This window comes from Ciconia boyciana, chromosome 1, assembly GCF_034638445.1.
Source record: "Ciconia boyciana chromosome 1, ASM3463844v1, whole genome shotgun sequence".
Lineage (NCBI taxonomy): Eukaryota > Metazoa > Chordata > Aves > Ciconiiformes > Ciconiidae > Ciconia > Ciconia boyciana.
Window position 1 is genome coordinate 3562071 of NC_132934.1, and position 19880 is coordinate 3581950.

General features: G+C 48.7%; 1 protein-coding gene across 6 annotated transcripts in view; it reads left to right on the forward strand.

Moving 5' to 3' along the window:
• Positions 1-19880, forward strand: part of PLXNA4 (plexin A4) — a 431262-nt gene that overhangs the window by 173436 nt on the left and 237946 nt on the right. Inside the window, exons 3-4 of one of the 6 annotated variants that reach the window (XM_072865238.1) lie at positions 4069-4092; positions 6862-6882. The exons of 3 other annotated variants lie outside the window; for them this stretch is intronic. In XM_072865238.1, coding sequence (XP_072721339.1) covers positions 4069-4092; positions 6862-6882 — 45 coding nt within the window. Of the gene's footprint in view, positions 1-4068; positions 4093-6861; positions 6883-10037; positions 10058-19880 lie in introns of all 6 variants that reach the window. 2 more of the 6 variants (XM_072865153.1, XM_072865069.1) reach the window with 2 other exon arrangements.

Here is a 19880-nt window from a genome sequence, read left to right on the forward strand (position 1 = left end):
CTTCCTGAGCCAGTGAAACCAGTTGAAACTCCAGCATGTCCTGGATGCATTTATTTGCACTTATTGGAATCATTTGGTTTGTATGTGATGTCTTTGTTTTCTAGAAAGAGGGTGCATGTCAGCTGAGTCTCATGAGTCTTTTGTTTTCTAGAAAGAGGGTGCATGTCAGCTGAGTCTCATGAGTCTTTTGTTTTCTAGAAAGAGGGTGCATGTCAGCTGAGTCTCATGAGTCTCAAATACATTAATTTTGTACATGCTCAGGTGCATGGCTCATTCATCTGAACATGTTCTCCTCTGTGTGCTGAGGGAGCGAAGCTGCACAGGGATGGGCACTGTTGTTGTCCTTGTACAATTACCAGAAGGAAATATCCACGAGGAGGAAAATAACTATCAAAGACGACCAGTGCAAATGATGCAGGAATGGTGTATTGCAGGACTGATCTGTTCAGGGTGGTTGCAGGCAGGTACAAGCTTGGCCATTCAGCATGACTTGTATCATAGGAAGACTAGCTTATTTGTTGCTTGTTTTGGGCAAACCCATGGTGCTTGGTTACATGCCAGCTATTCCTCATGTCCACCTAGAGTCAGGCCAGCTGGGTCCTACACCCAGGCATCGAGGATCAAAACCCATTTTCCCTGTGCTGCTCCTTGGTTCTTCCATCTACAGAAGGTGCTGAGATTCCTTCGGGTGTGCAAAGAAGCTGCCGCCAGAATGCAAAACTTTCCCCCCTTCTCCCAGCTGAAGGAAAAGTGCCTGTGCAGGAAGATGCTCAGAGGATCAGGGCACACTTCCCTTCCTTCTTGAGATGGTGTCCCCCTTGGGTTGTTGTTGAGGTGTTTGGTGACCACACGGCATGTGGAGCAGCCTCCAAGTCCTCCAAGTCCTTGCAGGGCTTGTGGCCAGTGCCTAGAGAGGCAGGACATGGACTTGTTGCACAGCAAGGTGACCTCATGGCATGATTTGGAGTATGATCTTCACTTGTTTGAAGTTTTGGAGCTCAGGCCTGCTCCCTCTGGGATGGGAGTTCAAGGTAAACTAGTCTTATTTCTGGTTTTCTGACTATCCAAAGGGAATAAGCTGAGAAGGTCTGCTCATTTCTGACATGCATCGTCTGTGTCTGTAGTATCTAAAATGGTTAGTGTTCATCACCCCTTCCACACTCCCCCAGCTCACCTGAGAGAGGGATTTATTCTGAATGGTTTATCATCTGTAAATCTCCTCGGTTGACTCCATTTTGCATTTTAACAAGAAACAAGCACTTTATAATAACTGGAGAGATTAAACTCTGAATGGACTCTCAAACCATTAACCTGAAGGAAATGTAACAATAAATTAAACATATTAATGAAGCTGTACTACAAGCTCTGAATTTGTTAGGTAAATTGTACAGTTATTAACAATGAACACAACTTAATGTAATCCATCATCAGGGAGGTTTGAGAGGTGCAGAGTGTGGATGGATTCCTGCAGTCCTTCTCCATCCTTGTGTCAGGATGGAGGTATGTGGAGGTTCTTGTATGGCTAACCAGTGTAGTCATCCTTAGATCAAGCACCTGAAGTGAAATTTCACCCAGATGGATGCACCTGTCTTCAGCCTGACCTAGGAGAACTTTTGTGTGGCTGCCATGTGTTGTTTGGGGAGCAAAAGATGTTGAACTGTTTGCAGGGTGTTGTTGCACACTCCCTGTAAAAGAAGCATGTGGTGGCAGGGCAGACATCTCAAAAAGGGTGTTTTTGCAGGTGTTGTTACCTTTTCCATGGATTGTGCTGTCCTGGTCCTTGCTGGGAAAAAGACCTGGTGGTGGTATTTGTGATGGACCCTAGGAACTGCTCTCCATTGCCTCACGTCCTCCACCTGATTCACATCCCCTGTCACATACAAAAATCTTTTAGTGTGTTGGTGCTATTCAATCATGCCAGGTAGGCTGCAGATGGACAAGGCTGAAGCAGAAACTTGTGACACCAAGCCGAAACCTGTGACAACACGACACCACATTATTCCTCCAAAACCTTGCCACATTTCTTCCCCATGTGCACAGGAAACCACAGCCATCATGTCCCATGGTGTCTGAGGAAAGAAGCAGAATGTGCTTCATTTTGCTGTGACACTAAGAAAAACAGGGTGCTCTCCTGGAGCAATGGGATGTAGCACCATGTATCAGGGAGCACAGCACATGGGTAAATGCACTCATGAGTGCTGTATCTCCCTGGCAGCGCAGGTGGCTGCTAATTTGAACAGTATCCACTATTTGAATGAAGCCAGCAGGGGTGAGGAACAGGGATTTGTCATTTCTAGGAGGCGGCTTTGGGTCCTTGCCAGCTCGGCAGGATTGGGAGCAGCTCCTCTCCTCCAAAGCAGCAGCTGCAGAGCCAGTCCCAGCCAGAACCTCCCCCTGTGCATGGGGGTGCTCACAGTAAATGGTGGAAAATAAGGTTGGGAGAAACTTGAGAGCTTGTCTAGACAATCCCCCTGAAGGCAGGATCAACTCTACCTGTATCCCCCTTGACAGAAGCTTCTCTAGCCTGTTCATCAAAATTCCAGGCTCTCCAGGCAAGCTGTCCCATGTCTCCTTTACCCTTTCTCCAACATCGAAAGCCAGCCTCCCTACTGTTATCCACAGACTACCCACACCAGACACAGCGAAAGGTTTATTCTCTTCTTTTTTTCTCCTCCACATTTGAAGATGATTATCCTGCTTCCCCTCCATCTTCTCTAAATAGCCCCAGTTCCTCCTGCCTTGCCATGTGAGTTCAGGTTCCCCAGGTCCCCCATGAGTCTTGTCCTCTTCAGCTGGCCTCCTGAAGTGCCCCACGCATGGCCTCAGCAGTACCATCAGGGCAGCTGGACTGTGCCACATGCTCACAAGCACACGTGCCGGTTGTCCCTTGCAGCAGAGGAGCTGTATCTCCTGCAGGAACTCACTGTTCTCACTGTTGCAGGAGACTTAAGCACATTGTGTACGCTACCTCCCTTGCCTCAGTCCTGCAAAGTCGCTGAGTCCGTGCTCCCCTTGTCTGCCTCTGTGCACTCAATTATTGTCACCTGAGAGTATTTGCCCTCCCTGAGTTCAATCCCATTTCTTTTTCTGAACCATTTATTCAATTCATCCAAATCATTTTGTGTTCCAAGCTCTGCTCTCCAGAGTGCTCACAGCCTTTCCTGATTTAACAAGCTTCTTCCTTTATCCTGGTCATCCAGGGAAATATCAACTAATCCTAGCCAAAGGGCTTGGGCGTGTCTTCCCCCAGCTCCCAGTAGCTTGATGCACCCTACAAAAGCTCAGGCTGCCTTACGTTGCTCTGGAGTAACTCTGGATCTAGTGTTCTGAAAATTAGGCATCGAATTCCCAGAGGTAGCAGATGGGTGATATCTCTTGAAATTTATTCACCTACATATGCTTTCCCCTGTATCTCTTTATGGGAAGGACTCCTTCTCTCACCACCAGTATCCTATGGCATCCCATGGCATCCAGGACTCTGTCCTGCGCAGAGTGAATACCCCATGAGCAGGATCCATGAGGCAATGAACAAGCGTGGCAGGATGGTTTTGAAGCAGTCAAGTGGATCTGGGTCAGGGAATTCTCCTGTACGCTTGGTCCTGCAAAGTAATGGAGAGTTTTCCTCGGCAAGGTGCCAAACACCCTTTGAAGTGTCAATCATATCATTTGGCATTGATTTTTCTTTTAAGGTCTCCTTGCTGCTCCCCTCCCAAGAGCCAGGCTTTCCTCTGACAGGCAGTCTTGTGTGGGAATTTTAAGGCTGTGCAATGCAAAGTGCTGCAGAGACCTGCACTGGACTTGGGTTCTTGCAAATGGGGTGATCCCTGCTCCCCATATAAGCGTGCTGCCATACGCTGCTGCTGCACTGGCTATTAACTGTACATCATACCAACACAGGCTTGGGTGCATGGTCCTGGGGGCATTTCTTGTAAGGGGATGGAGTTTAGCAGATGATTTTGCCATCAGTGCTGTGGGATGGGCTGAGCAAACCTTTCACGTGGCACAACACTGGGATTTTCCCCACGACATTGGATTTTGGTTTCAATATTTTTTATTTTTGTGTCTAAGGTTTTGATGGACTTACCAGCAAGCGTTTATATCACTGTCCTCTCCGAGATACATTTAAACTGCTCTCTTCACATCTTGTAACAGGGATTCTACTTTTACTTAAGTGGTAGATGTCTCTGCATTTAAATCATGATGTTTTTTTCTGGGCCTGACAGCTGGGAAGTGCTAGGTGGCTTCAGCTTTATAATTACCTCTGCCTGTCTTATCTGTGTGTTCATGCGCACACACACGTGCAGTTGTGCGCCAAGCTGAAGAGGAAGCAGGGAATGCAAGCAACAGCTGGATCCAGTATGTGACAAGTCAGAAGGAACTGTTTTTCTTTAAACATCTTTTTATGTACATCTCAGTGCTGCCCTTCCCGGATGCAGCATCGCAAGAATGAATAACCCCAGAAATCCTCGGCCTATTTGGAAAAAATGGAGATTTGTTAAATATTGGTTCTGCCTGTACGAACTTGTCTCCTGCCTGGGGATCATGTATCATGGCAGAGTTCCGCAGGGGCCGGGCTGATGGGACTCATGTGAGGAGGATGCCTTCAAGTTAATCTTTGCGGCTGGCAAGGCAGAACAGCGTTTGGAGATGGCTGGGACTAGGGATTGAACCAAAATGTGCTTGTTGCAGCAATCCTCTGCTTGCCACTGTTCCTTGCACCGCTGTATCCCTTGCACTCCCTGCTCCATCTCAGCTGTATTTCCTGATTTTGAACTGAAAATGTCCAAGGAACCTTCTATCACAAAGACACTTCAATTTTCCATTTTCAGGCATGTATCCAGCATACAGATGTCTGCTGGCCAGAGAGACTTGGTCCCTGTGGCTGCCTGGGCAGGTACAAGCTGGGGAGAGGAGGAGTGAGATTTTGGGAATGAGGGCTTTCACCATCAACCTGAGATCCCAGGAAAGAGCTGTGGTGGAGCAAGGTTCGAAGAGGCTTCAGCTCGTAGTCTGTTTCCTTTTCCTTTTAATGTGTTTGCTCTCTAATGTGTGTTGACACAGTAAATACACATGTTTGTACAAACATCCCAGCAGAGGGTTGCTTTGAAAGCCCCTTGCAGGGGATGGGAAATGTGCATGGCAGATGTCGGGAGGCAACCCACTGCCTGGTACACACTGCTTCTGCCAGTGATGTTGGAAATGGTCCCCATCAGGAGGAACATGATGGGACAACGTGAGGTAGAGGATGTTTTGCTTAGATTTTTTGGACTGCTGCAGAGAGACAGGGGAGCTCAGTGCTGGTCAGGTGCAGAAAGGTGTCCCTTACCGATTGCTAAGTGTTGCATTGGGGATCCAAACTGTTACTGAGTACATGCTGATGGTGAGAAAAACATTGACAAGTGTGGGGAGAGAGGTCCCCAAGGGGAACTGGACAGAGCTCCCCTGAGTAAGGCATTTGCATGTAGATGAAGCAGAGACTTGTGGGAAATGATGGACAGACCCAATGCTTTTTAAGAGGCACTCCCAAAAATACCTTCTAACCAAGTTAGTACAGTACAGCACTTGGTGTTGAATGGGGCAGCAAGGAGCTTGGCCATAACCAGGTTCTTCCAGGTTCCTTCATGGCTGATTAATGTGCTTTTGCACCTAAAGCTATGCTTACAGTTGCCTGTGGCATCTTATTTCCAACCATAAAGTGCAGGAACCAGGGTCATGGGGACCTGCAAATGGGTTTAAGTTTGAAAACTGACCCCATTGGGATTCAAAGACTCATGAGCTACAGATGGGCCCGTATGGTTGCACAGACCAAATTCCAACACTGTGGAGCTGGCTATATCCTTCATCATATATGAATAAGATGCCTCAGTACTGGCCACAAGCTGCTCATGGTTGAAGCTTAACACAAACAAGGTGGAGGTGATTTTAGAGAGTACAGAGCATATTACACAACTTCTCTGGTTAAAGGCATACACTCAACGTAGGTTTGTCTGAGCAGTCTATAAGCACTCTTACCACTCCCGACCAATTAACAGACTCTTTTTACCCTTGATATACTGTGAATTGGCCACCTTGCTATACTGCAGCAGTGTGATATAACTGGGAAACCGTGAATTCATGGGAAGCTCCAGCTCAGACAAGGCATGTATGCATGTGACAAGGATGGTGTTGCAAATCCTTTGTTTCCTACTGCAGCTCTGCACTAATAGCAAGCTCTGTTAGCTCTTATCTGCAAGCTGCCCAGTGGACAGTTTTCTGCTCATCTAAAAGAAGAAACAGCTCTATGTCTGCAGCTCTTCTAGCTCTGCAGGAGTTGGTTCATAGTTGTGTAATAGCACAGCATCCCAAGATAGACAGAGATCAAAGTACAGTTCTTCAACCTTCTTCTTGTAATATGACATGCTGAGCAAACAAACACTGCCCTCAAAATTAAGCATTTCTGTAATAAACCATCCACACACCTTTTCCCACATGGACAGCAAGGAAAGGGTGGATGGCCCATTTGTGAGACATGCCAGACAGTCACTCAGGCTGAAATTTGTCTTACCTAATGCTGGTCATCAGCATTGAATCAAAATGAGTTGCATTTTATAGATAATGGAGAGAGACTGGCACCTCCAGAAAGCAATTCACTCCATCTGCCTGAGACACCTATTTAGGATAGCACAAATCGCCCCGTGGTGAAACCTGTCTCTTTCCATTGACTAGAGGGGAAGCCTGCCTGACTCATTAGGCGAGATGTCTAATTTTCGGGAAGACCATGTTAAACAAGATGAATCCTGCGTTTAATGCATGCCTGGAAGGCACACAGGTAACTGGTGACAGCAAGACATCTCTGGAGCCAGACAGAGCGGGGCTGCTCAGTCCTCATCCATTTCTTTTCAGGTTGGTTTAGTTTGCCCCTCCCTAGTCTTTGCATTCAAAATATTCCACTTTGAGCTGGGTTACTAGAAGTGGCGCCTTGTTTTGTCATGGTCTGGGGAGCAGATGGGAACACTGTTGGGAGAAACACAGGATCTGGAGGGCTTCTGCCACTTTGCTCCATCCTCAACACAAGTCCTTCCTGTGCTGCTCAGACTTTGCAAGGAATGGAGATTTCACTGCTCCCATTTTCCAGATGGGACACTCGAGGCACAAAATGGGATGAGAGACAGCAAAGGGCACTCGTGGGACTGGCACAGGACTCGACCCCCTGCACTTCCTGATGCTCCTCTCAGACACCAGGGATTATGGCTGGCTGTGCATATGGACTTGGGACTTCTCACTGCTGCTTTCCTCCCTAGGTGAAGCTGGAAAGCCAAAGGGCAGTTTTTAACTCATGGATGGGACATGGCAAAGCTCTTTGTTGCTGGTCAGGAACATGCAACTAATGCACTAATGAGGTGGTAAAGGTGGTTTTTGGGGTCTGAATTAGCTGTCTCCAATCCCACCAAAGTCCCCTTGCTTATATTTCCTAGGAGTTGGCTTCAGATCTTCAGAGACACAGGAATTTGGAAATTTAGCCCACCTCGTTGTCACCCCTGTCGCCTTTGGGGTTTTTTCCCTCCCAGACCCCTAGCTGCTCCTCAAAGCCCTGCTGTGCCAGGACATGCCACCAGCTTATGGATCATTTTGGATCGTTTCTCCACCGGGAAAGAACTGACATTACCTGTCCTAAAATCCCCAAAGTCCTGTGCCAGTGTGCTGGGGGCTTGGAGCAAATCCTGGGCAGCAGCCTGTGGGACAAGGCTCTCCTTTGCTCATTGGAAACTCTGATGGGGAGACAGGGCAGGATGAGACCCACCCCAAAGCATTGCTCCAGTGCTAAGGCGTCTCAGGGAGTTGGGATTCCTATAGGGGACCCACTCCATATAGCTGCTGACACCCTGTGGCTGTCGGAAAGAAATGCAGTGACTTTCACAGAAGGGTTGGGCAAATTTGGGTTTGAAAAATGTGCTTCCAGGAAAAAGAAAAAAGCGACTGTTCTCGGAAGAAAAAAAAAAAAAAAGGGAAACAAATCCCCCAGATGCTTCCCAGATGTGCTTTTTAGTGCTACCACAGGGACAAAGGTGGCAGCTGGCTGGCTGGCAGCCTGCTTGTGGCTGTCTCTGCTCCGTGCCCAAGGCCATGGGCCGAGGGCAAGAAGCTTTGAAGAGCTCCTAGTTTGGGGGACGGGTGGGGGAAGGCAACTGCAAACAAAGATATAGGACACGGCCACCTCCTCACCAAAAAAACTTCTTTAACTCTTTCTCCTTCCTACTCTGTTTCCCTCCTCTTGTAGATTGTTTGCTACCAACTGCCAAGATGCTTCCACGAAGAATAATATTTTCCCCTCTATTTTCTTTCCCAGCTGCCCAGAGATCCGTGTTACAAACACAAGTTTCTCCCCTTTATAAGCAACCATCGAGTCCTCCTCCAGGAGAGCATAAAAAAAGCAGAGAAAAAAATATAAGAAAAAGGAGAGGCATGATCATCTCTGCTTCTCAACACAAAGCGGGGGGAGTGGGGGGTTGTTGGCCCAGGACAAAATTGGCAGTGTAATAAGTTTTAGCTTTAGCCTTTGAAGATGAGAGAAGAAGCAGTCGATTGTCATAAAGGGAGCAGGCATGTCTCTTTAAACCACAAAGCCTGCAAAGATAGCCTGGAATCCCAAAAATAAAGGCTTCACACTGCCTTCCTCTGTCACTCCCGGACAGAAATAGTAGTCCAGTGGGAACCATTACAGCCATGATGAGAAGCGCCAGTCTGCTCTGATGAATGCAGCTGGGCCCAGAAGGGTGCAGGAGGCGGGAGGAGGTCGGCTCCTGGCTCCTGGGGCAGCTGGTCGGGCTCTGGTCTCCATCACCCGGACTGGCATCGCCTGCGGAGGCGAGCCCTGCACCGGGGACATGGCTCTTCCCTCCTGGTATGGAAATGAAGCACCTGAGCCAATGCAGGATTGCTCCCCATGGCCTGTTTTGTTGCCTGTCCTTTGTCTTGCCCTGTTTTAAACATCCCAAGGAGGGCTGGAGGGCTCAGGCTGAGTTCAGGGCTGTGAATGATGCCAGTGTCCCAGGAGGCACCAATGCAGGGTTTTATGGCACATCCATCTCTGTGTAACGGAGCTGTGCCTCCTGCACACCTTTGTGGACATGTCCCCCCTCTTTGGGACAGCTGGTGGCCTGCTTTCATCACTGTAAACTGCTCTGAGAGTGCTAAAATTCAGTCCTGGGGACTCTATGGTGTAGGGCCCAGCCAAAAAAAGGGCAGGATGAGACCACCAGCTAGTGAAGGAAGCCCTTTCAGATGGCCCTGGGGCTGGCATGGGGACAGTGGGTGGCAGTGGGGACAGTGGGTGGCAGTGGGACAGCTACTGCAGCTGCGCCATCTGCTGCACACGTCGAGAAGCTTCGGCCAAAAAAGGAGCATTTTGGGCTAGAAGTGACCAAAACGATTGATAGCCCGTCCCAAACCCCTTCTTCTTCCCCCTCCTTTTGTGCTGGACACACAGGCATTGCCGCTCATCTCCTCTACTTTTTTTGCCATCTCCCATGGACCAAGAAAACCTTGGATGTAACTTAGTAAGGGTTTGTTAAGTAACTATTAAAAAGCCTTTTTTTCTTCCCTTCTGTCTTATGAGGGAGATCTGTAGAGAGAGAAGAAAACAAGTGAGTTCCAGGCACTCGTAAATCTGTTTTCCTGAGGGCTCTGTGAAGAATCCTCAAGGGAGTGTGAAGATCTCCAAACCTGAGATTACTGTGTTTTGATTCAGTTTCATGAAACTTATCTAATTTCACCACAACAAAACCTCAGAAACATGGAAGACTTTCCCTCAAAAGGAGATCAAGCTTTGGGAAAGAGTGAGCAAATGGTAATTCCAGTAAGGGGTCTGTTTTCAAGGAAATCCTCAATATTGCAGATGTTTCAAGCTGTTGTTTGGATGAAGATCACTGTATACCTCAAAATGCATGGGGTTTTGCATATTATATCTCCCTGACTTGGAATTTCACTAAATAACACCCCAAACTTTAGGAATATGAAACACCAGCACTAACCCACTCTGGCAGAACTTTAAGGAAAAGGAGTTTCTCCTACTTTGGAGGTTTGAGGTCCTGTTTCTTTTCTTGAAGTCACCAGTCCACATTAGTTCCTCCGGAGTGCCTGCTGTTACTCGTGTGTAAATCTGGAGTACCCTCAATTACTCCAACACAAACCTGGGGGTGATCACAGAAATAACTGGTTGCTCTTAGGAGTGAGATTCTGCTGAAGCCCGAGCCATTGCTTCAGTGAAAGGGGCGGTTAAGCTCTTACATCCTTCATCATTCAACTACTGTACCACCATCTGTGCTGTGTGGCTATGGAGGGGTGCCTTGGTTAGGACCCTGCTTGGAGGCAACCTGTGCAAGGACAAAGCCAGGAGAGCCGTGTGAACCGAGGGGAAAAACAGCACAGATGAAAGGGGGAGTAATTATGCATCTCAATACCCTCCCGCCCAAGCAGGCTTGGCAGGTATATCTGATCCCTGAGTCTTTTGTGTCATGACTGGCACTTGTTGTATTGACGCTGAACTCCTGACCTTGCTTTGTCTTGCACCACGACCTTAGGTCAAAATGGCTTTGGGTAGAGTTTCATTGCCTGGGTTAACTTGAGGTCCCAGAAGAAAGTGATCCCTTGTCTCCTGTGAGTGACACGCTCTTGCTGTCTCTCCCTGGCCCATGGGAGATAGGTGAGGGCTATGGAGACACAAGAAGATCATGCCCAGGCTATTCTTCCATCACTTTCCCATCACCAAAGTTTCAGCTGGCTTTGCTGCGTGCTCCCTGCCTTGCTTGACATGTTCAGGATAGTGGAGAAGATCCTGTTTGGGCACCCCAGGGACTTGAAACACAGCAGTGTTTCAGTGAGCATCTCTGGGAAGCAGCCCTGGGCTTTTTCCCAAATTCTGCCATCCAAGCACGCAACTGCAGCAGTAGTGTCTGGGGTATGGTTTCTACTCTGCTAGCGACCACCACAGGAGCGTTTGCGCTTTGTCCCCAGAAGTTTTCAGGCAAGACCTGTTTATTGCTCTCCACTGATATATGGCCAGGTATGAGACACTTGTACAGAGGTAATGAGCTGAGGTAAATAGCAAGCCACAGACCTTTAGCTGATGGAGGACTCCTGCAACTCCTTATGGGATGCTACTTTTAGAGCTCAGACATCTCCATCTCTTACATTAGAAGAGAGGTAACTATCTGTCTTGCCTCAGACAGGACATTGCTCTGGTACTTTGAAAAGTAAATAAAGGGTTTGGGGGAAGATATGGGGCACCAAGTGAGTTGCAGATCTGCAAGTTGGGCCTGTTGGAAGGATAGTGCCTCTTCTTAGCTCTGCTCTGACTTCCCTGCTGGGCTGTAGTCCTTGTATACCACTTGGCTTAGCCAAAGCATTCCTAGAGATGGTCCCTCAGGGCCTCCTTTGTGCTCAGCTTTTCCAGGCTCTCTGCTTTCTGAATGTCCCTACATTTCATATTTCACCAGCAGTTCCGTCAGGCAAGAGGTTTTTGGGCCTCTTCCATGCTACAGGATCGTTGTAGACTCATGAAAGCCGTTCTAACTCCTTTGATGGGGCAACTTAAACTGCCCAACAGCTTGATCTAGGATCTGATTCCCAGCTCAGCAGCCAGGCCTCAACCTGAATGGCTCAGGCAGCCTTTCTCCTCTTCCAGGAATCCCCTGCCTCTGTCTAAGTGGAATAATATGTCAGCACTCACCTGCTAAATTCCTCTGGCTCTCTTAATTCTCTCTTGATTGTGCCTTGTGCCTTGCCCTCTGTGCCATACAGCTCCTTTAGGACCTCCTAATCCTTTTAAGTGCACATGGAGGGCTCTGTTTCCTCTGTGGGGTGGTCAGCTTTGCTCCCATAGACCTGGGTTGATATACAGACCATAGACCTGCGCTTGGCTGGGAGGAATCACTCTCTGCCGTCCTCAACTGCTACATTTCCACCTTGTGTCTCTGTACAGGGAGACTATACACTGATGGTCCTGGCTGGTGATTTACTGGTGTTGAAAATGTGCCTACTATGCCATTATTTTTAAATTTATTTGAATTACTTTTAGATAATTCAGTCAAGGGCTTTGCATACACGTTTGGCTAATTCTGATTGATGTACAAGGAACCCCTGTGATTAAGGGTCTGGAGATACGTGATATTCTTACACTATCGGAGGTAATAATTACTTCACTTCCACAATAATTTTCATTTGAAGACTTCCAATACCAATCAATTTTTACTCTCCCCAGCCCTCTCTGGAGGTGCCCCTAAGAATGATCTGAGAGCCACGACTGTGTGTGTGATCATACAATAAGCTGTTTTCCCCCGTGTCACTCTCTAAGCTGAGAGATGCACAGTGGTGCAAGCTACTTTGGTGGTATTTTTTGAGTCTATAGTTCATAGCTCAAGAACGTCCATTTAACCTTTCCTGCAGCTACAGAAGCTGTCCCCTAAAAATCATCCAATCCATAGGTATTTCAATGAAAAATATGGAGGCTGAAGCACTAACAGGGTAGGTGACATCTCTCAAATTATATGGCCAGTTCGTAGCTCAGCTAAGGTTTAAGATTCTGATTTTTCTAAGTCACTTGCTCTAACCCTGGAGCCAAATGAGAGGATGAAGGAGAATAGAGAGCATTCAGTGTTACCAGCTCAGGCTGGAGTAAGAGGCTGTGCAAAGGCGGTTGCTGGGAAGGAGGACTGGTGATATTCACGGCTCCACTCTCCATATCCAGTGACTTCTGATGTAATTCACCATGTTGGACTTCACCCCAATGTTTTCACCATGGGGAAGCAGGGTTTTGCTCTCTGGGCTTGGGACCATTTTTCTTCTCTCTCATTGCATGTCCCCTCTATATCCTAGTGCCCTTCATCCTCCTGCCTCACAGCCGAGAGCCCCTATGCCCTCCTCTCTTTACTCTCTTAGCTAAGGTGGAGCGAGAGCCATGGCTGCTAATGCTTTCCTCCCGCCATTCACGTTTGCTCAGAAGTGGCTGAATTACTGTGAGGGCACAGCAGTAGCTCTCAGCACAGGAAGCTGGATGTTTTGGGGATCCTAGGGGGACGGACTCGATGAAGCCAAGTGGCTGCATAGGGTGCATGGGGCCATTTGGAAGCTGCCGCAGCTGAGGTTGTTGTTGGTCCTTTCAGGAAGGACTGAGGAGATGGAGATGGAGGAACTGTGCACGGATGTGTTCGGTGTGGTCTTTTCTGCAGGAGTTTGGAGGGGTGGCTGTCTCTCCATTTGGTAGTGACTAGAAAAATCTTGTAGCTCAGTGCTGGAGACTGCAGGTGAATCCAGGCAAGTGATGCTGGAGAGGACCAACAAATTTTCTGGTGGCCTTGGAAGAAAAAAAGCATGAGAGAGGGCTTTAGGTCACTCATGAGGGACCGGCTGATGGGAGATGAGAGGAAGCCTTGTGTGGTGGGCTGACCTTGGCTGGACACCAGGTACCACCAAGCCACTCTATCACTTCCCTCCTCAGCAGGACAGAGGGGGAGAAAATAAGATAGAAAAAAACCTCCAAAACTTGTGGGTCGAGATAAGGGCAGGGAGAGATCATTTACCAATTACTCTCACAGGCAAAACAGACTCAACTTGGGAAATCAGTTTATTTATTACCAAATCAGAGTAAGGTAATGAGAAAATAAAAACTAAATCTTAAAACACCTTCTCCCACCCCTCCCTTCTTCCCAGGCTTAACTTTGCTCCCAAATTCCCTACATCCTCTCCACAGTGGGGCAGAGGGATGGGGAATGGGGGTTGCAGTCTGTTCATCACACGTTGTTTCTGCCGCTCCTTCCTCCTCAGGGGGAGGACTCCTCACACTCTTCCCCTGCTCCAGCGTGGGGTCCCTCCCATGGGAGACAGTCCTCCATGAACTTCTCCAATGTGAGTCCTTCCCACAGGCTGCAGTTCTTCAGGAACTGCTCCAGCGTGGGTCCCCCACGGGGTCACAAGTCCTGACAGCAAACCTGCTCCAGCCTGGGCTCCTCTCTCCATGGGTCCACAGGTCCTGCCAGGAGCCTGCTCCAGTGCAGGCTTCCCATGGGGTCACAGCCTCCTTCAGGCATCCACCTGCTCCAGCATGGGGTTCTCCACGGGCTGCAGGTGGATATCTGCTCCACCGTGGACCTCCATGGGCTGCAGGGGGACAGCCTGCCTCACCATGGGCTTCACCACGGGCTGAAGTGCCGAAGTTCTCTGCTCCGGTGCCTGGAGCACCTCCTCCCCTCCTTCTTCACTGACCTTGGTGTCTGTAGGGTTGTTCCTCTCACATATTCTCACTCCTCTCTCCAGCTGCAGTTGCACAGGTTGGTTTTTTTTTTGAATCCTTCTTAAATATGTTATCACAGAGGCACTACCACCATTGCTGACTGGCTTGGCCTTGGCCAGCGCTGGGTCCATCTTGGAGCCGGCTGACATTGGCTCTGTTGGACATAGGGGAAGCTTCTAGCAGCTTCTCACAGAAGCCACCCCTGCAGCCTCCCGGCTACCAAAACCTTGCCACGCAAACCCGATACACCTTGGGAAGGCGAAGGCCTCAGTGAGACACAGCTGAGCAGAGACGGCTGCTGAGGGATTTCATCTTGATGGAGGTTGGCTGATGGAAGAGGTGGCACTTGCTGGGACCACTGCTACTCATTTGGGACTGGCTGGTGAGGAAGGTGGTCTGTGCTGAGGCTGGCCTGCAGAGAGACATGTCCCTTGGTCAGACATTAGAGGCAAAAGCAGAGGAACTGTTGGTGGATTGGCAGAGACGAGCAGCCTTCAGTGGAGGATCTGTCTATGGGAGGTGAATGGAAGAGGCCTCATCCACAGTTTCAGCGCTGGATCAGTTTTCTGGCTGCTTGCATGAAAGGGGAGAAAGGGCAAATGTGGAGCTTTGTCCTCAGATGGTACTTCCCTTTTATCTGAGGCAATATTGGAAGATAAGCATTCACTCTTTCTCTCTCTTTTTTTTTTTTTTTCCTGTGGATAAACATAGATTATGAAGGTTAGAAAGGCTTCAAGGGATGTTTTTTATCTGATATTAAGTTCTTAATAGGTCACCTTGGCATTGAGAAGCCCAGGAGCTGAAAGGGTCAGCAATTGAATTACAATAACCTTTGCAGAGCACAACCTTGTTAGTGGGGCTGGGGCCCAGAGATATGTGGGACCTCATTATCTCGACCTTAGCCCCAGGGATGTCAACTGACAAAAAGGACTGGACAGAGAGTCTGGGCTGGCTGATTTCTTTGGCGAGCTTCTCTTTCAGGTTCCCGTTTCCCCTGGTCTTGGAGATAACGTGTCCCTGCATTGCTGACAGGAATTGTTCCCAAATCATGACTCCATCCACCCATCCAGCCCATAGCTCTTAGCAAGGGAGTGAGCAAAGAGGTCCGGCCCCCAGATTTCTCTGTTTTCATTTACGCACTCACAGCACATCACTCTCTGCATCTCTTTGTAGTCATTGAGCAGCAGTACCTGACACAAATATTGGTGCAAGAACAGAGAATCTTACTTGACCAGCAATATAATCTCTGGGATACGATTTTTGATTTGTTTTGTTCAGAGAAAATAGCAAAAGTGCCCAAATCCTCAGCAAAGCAGGAGCTTTAGCCCGCCTCTGATACACTGCAAAGGGAAATTGCAAATGTGTCTGTATATCTCCAAGATTGAATGTGACAGGCTATGATTGAGCTTGTTGCCCTCGCTGATGCCTGGAGCTGCACAGGGCCCCACACCACCCAAAGTGTGTGTAAATGCCCTTTTTCAGACCAGATTCCTTGTGTTGCCTGCTACAGGGAGCAGGTCCTTTTGCGGGGATGCCTGTGCTGTCCACGTGTGCTCCCATCCCAGACTCTGCTGGATGTGAATATACACTCGCTGCATGCGTGTGCTCATCTTCACATCACCCCACATCCCCTTGCTTGTGACTCAGCCGTGGCGCGTTGGTGAGCGCATCCTCAGTCCAGGCAGATGAGCCTTGGTGGACAAGCTGCGTGCACACGTGCATGCATGTGTTGCTGGGTGCTTCCACACCCCTGCCTGCTCGAATATTTCCACCCTGTTGCATGCCACTGTGTTGATGTGTGCTCTGCTGCCCATGCCCGTCTGTGTGCTCCTGCGTGCCCTCCTCCCCATGTGTCCATGCGGGTGCCCATGCCTCCGCACGCGTGCATGCCTCCCGTTGTCAAAGGGCAGCTGGCTTCCTCTCAAGTGACACTGTGTCATGAGGATCCGTGGGTGTCTCAAAGCTCACCCCGTCTGGCCGCAGTCAAAGGACCCTTTGTGGTGCTGCTCTGCACCCCCCGCCGTGGGGCTCCCAGCCCTCCGGGTCACCACGTTCCCGGCACGGCAGGATGAGCTCATCTCAGGGAGGAATCTGGTCCCTCAGCTCCATGAACAGACACATAAAAGGACTTGTATTCACGATCCAGCCCATGCTGCAATTCATCTGTCCTCATACCATCCCGTATTACTATCTGCCTCAATTTCTGAGCAATTCCATGTAAGGTTTTCTACTCCAGGACAACTATGTTGATATCTTTGTCTCTGGTCAGTCCCATTCACACACATCCTACACTTCTGGGTATTTCTGAACCAAAAGCATGCAGGGCTTTGAGCCTTTCTGGTAGTGCTACTTGTCTGAATTGTTTTGATGTACAGTTTGACCCCTGCTTAAGAGCTGACCAGAGTTAGGCAAGCATTTTGGGTTGTGCACCTCACAAGCTGCCACACATGCTCTTGTACGTAAAAGTTTAATTTTAATACTTTTTGGTTTTGCATTGTGGTTCCCTTAATCTCAATCAAAACCCACTCTGACTGAAAGCATCTATTTTACATTCTGTTTATGAAGAACCAAGACTGGCAGCAGCAACAGGGTAAATGTTTAAAAAATAGCTGTCCCCTCCCCAAACTGTTGCCCATGTAAGTGAAATTCCACCAGTCTGGGAGAAAGGAAAGTGCTTGGAGATCTGTACCTTTCCTGCCATGGCCAGTGGCGTTATGTACGTCTGAACTCCTGCACCCTGGAAAATTGGAACAACTCCATGATGTATCAGAAGACCTACAGAGCTAACAGGTCCAGGGGGTTCCCTTTCAGCTCATGCAATAAGGTGCTGTGCGGAGCAGGAGATGACTTTATAGCTGTAGAGTAGCCATAGGTGTGCTGCAGAGAGGCAGCTGCAGGATCCAAAAGCTTCATCATAGTGCACACGAACAGAGTGGCACTAGGATGACCTTTGAAATTACCCACTGGGGTCATAAATACAAGCATCCAGCAACAGGATCCCCTCTGTGAGCATGGAACCTGATGTAGCTTCATTCTCCCAAAGTACTCACTCAGCTGGGCAGCACCTGTAAAAGCCTGAAGCCAAAAGTTTGGATGTAAAGTCTGGTGGCTAGAGTGTTCAAGTGGCCTCTTTCATTTGGCCAAACACATGCCTGATGCAGACATCAGCTCTTAGAGATGCCACTGCTGTCAGCATGAAGTTTCCTAGGACTGAGTGCCCTCCTTCACTTTCCACTGATAGAGGGCAAAACACAATTTTGCAGTCTCAAATGACTTTTATTTTAGGTTGCAGGGTTGGGGGAAGTGGAGAACAAGTGTTCATGGGCAGCAAGAGCACATGCACCCCACATGTCTGGGACCAAGGTGGCCACTGTCAGCAGAGCCCGGGGAAGAGCCAGGTGCTGTGATGCCTTGTGGAGAGGAAGGAGGAGGAATAGCAGGTTTGAGGCTCTGGCTCTTGCACCGAGTAGCACAACCCCATCCTTGGCGGGGACTGGACAGCAAAAGCCTCAGCCCTATGCCATAGGTGAATGCCAGCAGCCTGTTAATAGATCGCCTGGCAGGGCTTGTTGCTGAACACTGATCACTTGGCAGGCCATTACCTTGAAAAATGAGCTCTGCCGAGCTTGCCTTGTGTTGTTACAAACTAATGATTTACATTGATTAGCACGTGGCTCATGAGTGTCTAATTTATCAATCAGGGATCGCCAGGGGAGCGTGTGTAAACCATGCTTTCAAAAATGATGTTATCTGTCAATTGGCTCATGAATGTGAAAGCTGCACACACCTGACGTGCTCTCCCTGGTGAGGGACAGGAAGGACCCAGTCATCTCCTTCCCTTTCCCTCTGTTTCTAGCTCTGTACCTCTTTCAATTTGGGGTGAGGTCTGCAGTCCAGGTACAGCCTGGCTAGCCACACTTCAAGCTGTAATTATTCTTTCTGTAGTACTGGGAGCAGTGGTCATAAACCCACTGTGCTAGGTGCTGTCCAAGCCCAGAGCGAAGGGCTGGTCTTTTATTTATGTCTAATTTAGATCACAAATCCATTGCAGCCAGGAGTATCTCTTGCTATAAAAGTTGGTGGGGAACCACAGTGGTATGGCACAGTAGTCATGTACTGAGGACTATGAAAGAAAGGGGACCTCTGTCAGCTAGGAGTTCGTCTCCTGGCTCGCAGGACCCTCTGGCTCAAAGCAGAAGGTTCACTGCAGCATATCCTGGATCACTGCATGCTTGATCTGCTGTGACACTGACCCACCGTGAAACCAAAACACCGGTGCCATGAACTGAAAACAGATGGCCATCAACATCTTGTCCCATCTTTCTCCTGGCCCTGCTGAAGTAAGAGGAATCCTCCTCTGCCTCGGGGTGCTGCGCTTGCCCTGCAAGGGAGATCTCCTATCCAGCAGCCAGGCATGTCTCTGTTTGACCTAATTTTGCAGCCTGGGTCAATTACATGAGAGGTCAGTGGGTTACTCCTCTGCAGGGATTAGAACCCGTGACCCTGCCCAGTGCAGCCACCCATGCTCCCTACCAGAGCCTGGCCGAGGGCGTGCGGAGGGAGGATTACAGTGCAATGTCTGCAGATGATAGGGATTAGCCGGTGGTATTCTAGAGAAGCTGTTTTCTTGAAAATCCTATTTTTGTTTTTTTGGAAAAAAGGCCTTGGGAACTGTGTGGATGGAGAAGGAGGGAAGAACCATTCTCCTTGGCTGTTGCAATGCTGTAGCAAATAAGTCTTGCTTGTTTGCTAACCACAAGATTTAGATCTCCTGGACAAAAGAAATGTAAACCAGCAACTGGAAGGGATTGCAAGACCAACCTGCTTTGCTGTCCCTCCTGTTGTGTGGAGCAGATGTGTGCAGTCAGGTGTACATATGCAGTCTATGGAGCGAGCATGTTGTGCCTGTAGGTGCCTTCTGCAAGGGTATTTTTGTGTGTACAACTTTGGGTCTGTGGGTATAATTGGATGAGTGATCATACAGACACTGATGAGCTTGGGACAGAGTTTTAGAGGTGAGCCTTGCCATGGTAAAAGCTGGCGGGCACTTGCAAGTTTAGGATGTGGGTCTCCCTTGGAAGCAAAAGGCTGGGGTTTACTCTCCTCTCCTCTCCAGATCAGCTAGCATCACCTCTGGTTCTCACCATGACTGCCGTCATGACACGTTGGGGTCTGGATAACATTGAAAACATGAGTGTTGAGAAGACTAAACACCTGGTTTTCCAGGATCCTGCTCCCCTTATGGCTGAAGGTGCTCTGTGATCTGTATTTGGATGGGCTGGCATCGTCCATGCAAGCAGCACCTTAAAACATCTGTACAAGAGAAGAGAGAGGGCTGCTGACTATTAGGGACGAGAAAGAGACACCTCACCCCTTGGTTTTTCAATTAGTGTTTCTAAAGGCCTTTTGGATCGGTAGATAGACGGGGCTACTGAAATGCCATGTTTTATTAGAAATTGATCTCCTGTTAATAGGCTTTAGGCAAATTAGAACGGATTATTTGACTGGAAAACACACACCAAAACGGAGGCAAATAGGAGGAGCATGGAGTGTCACCAGCCCCTTCCTCATCTTTGCTGAGATCAATAGAGCTACATCATGTAAACCAAATCAA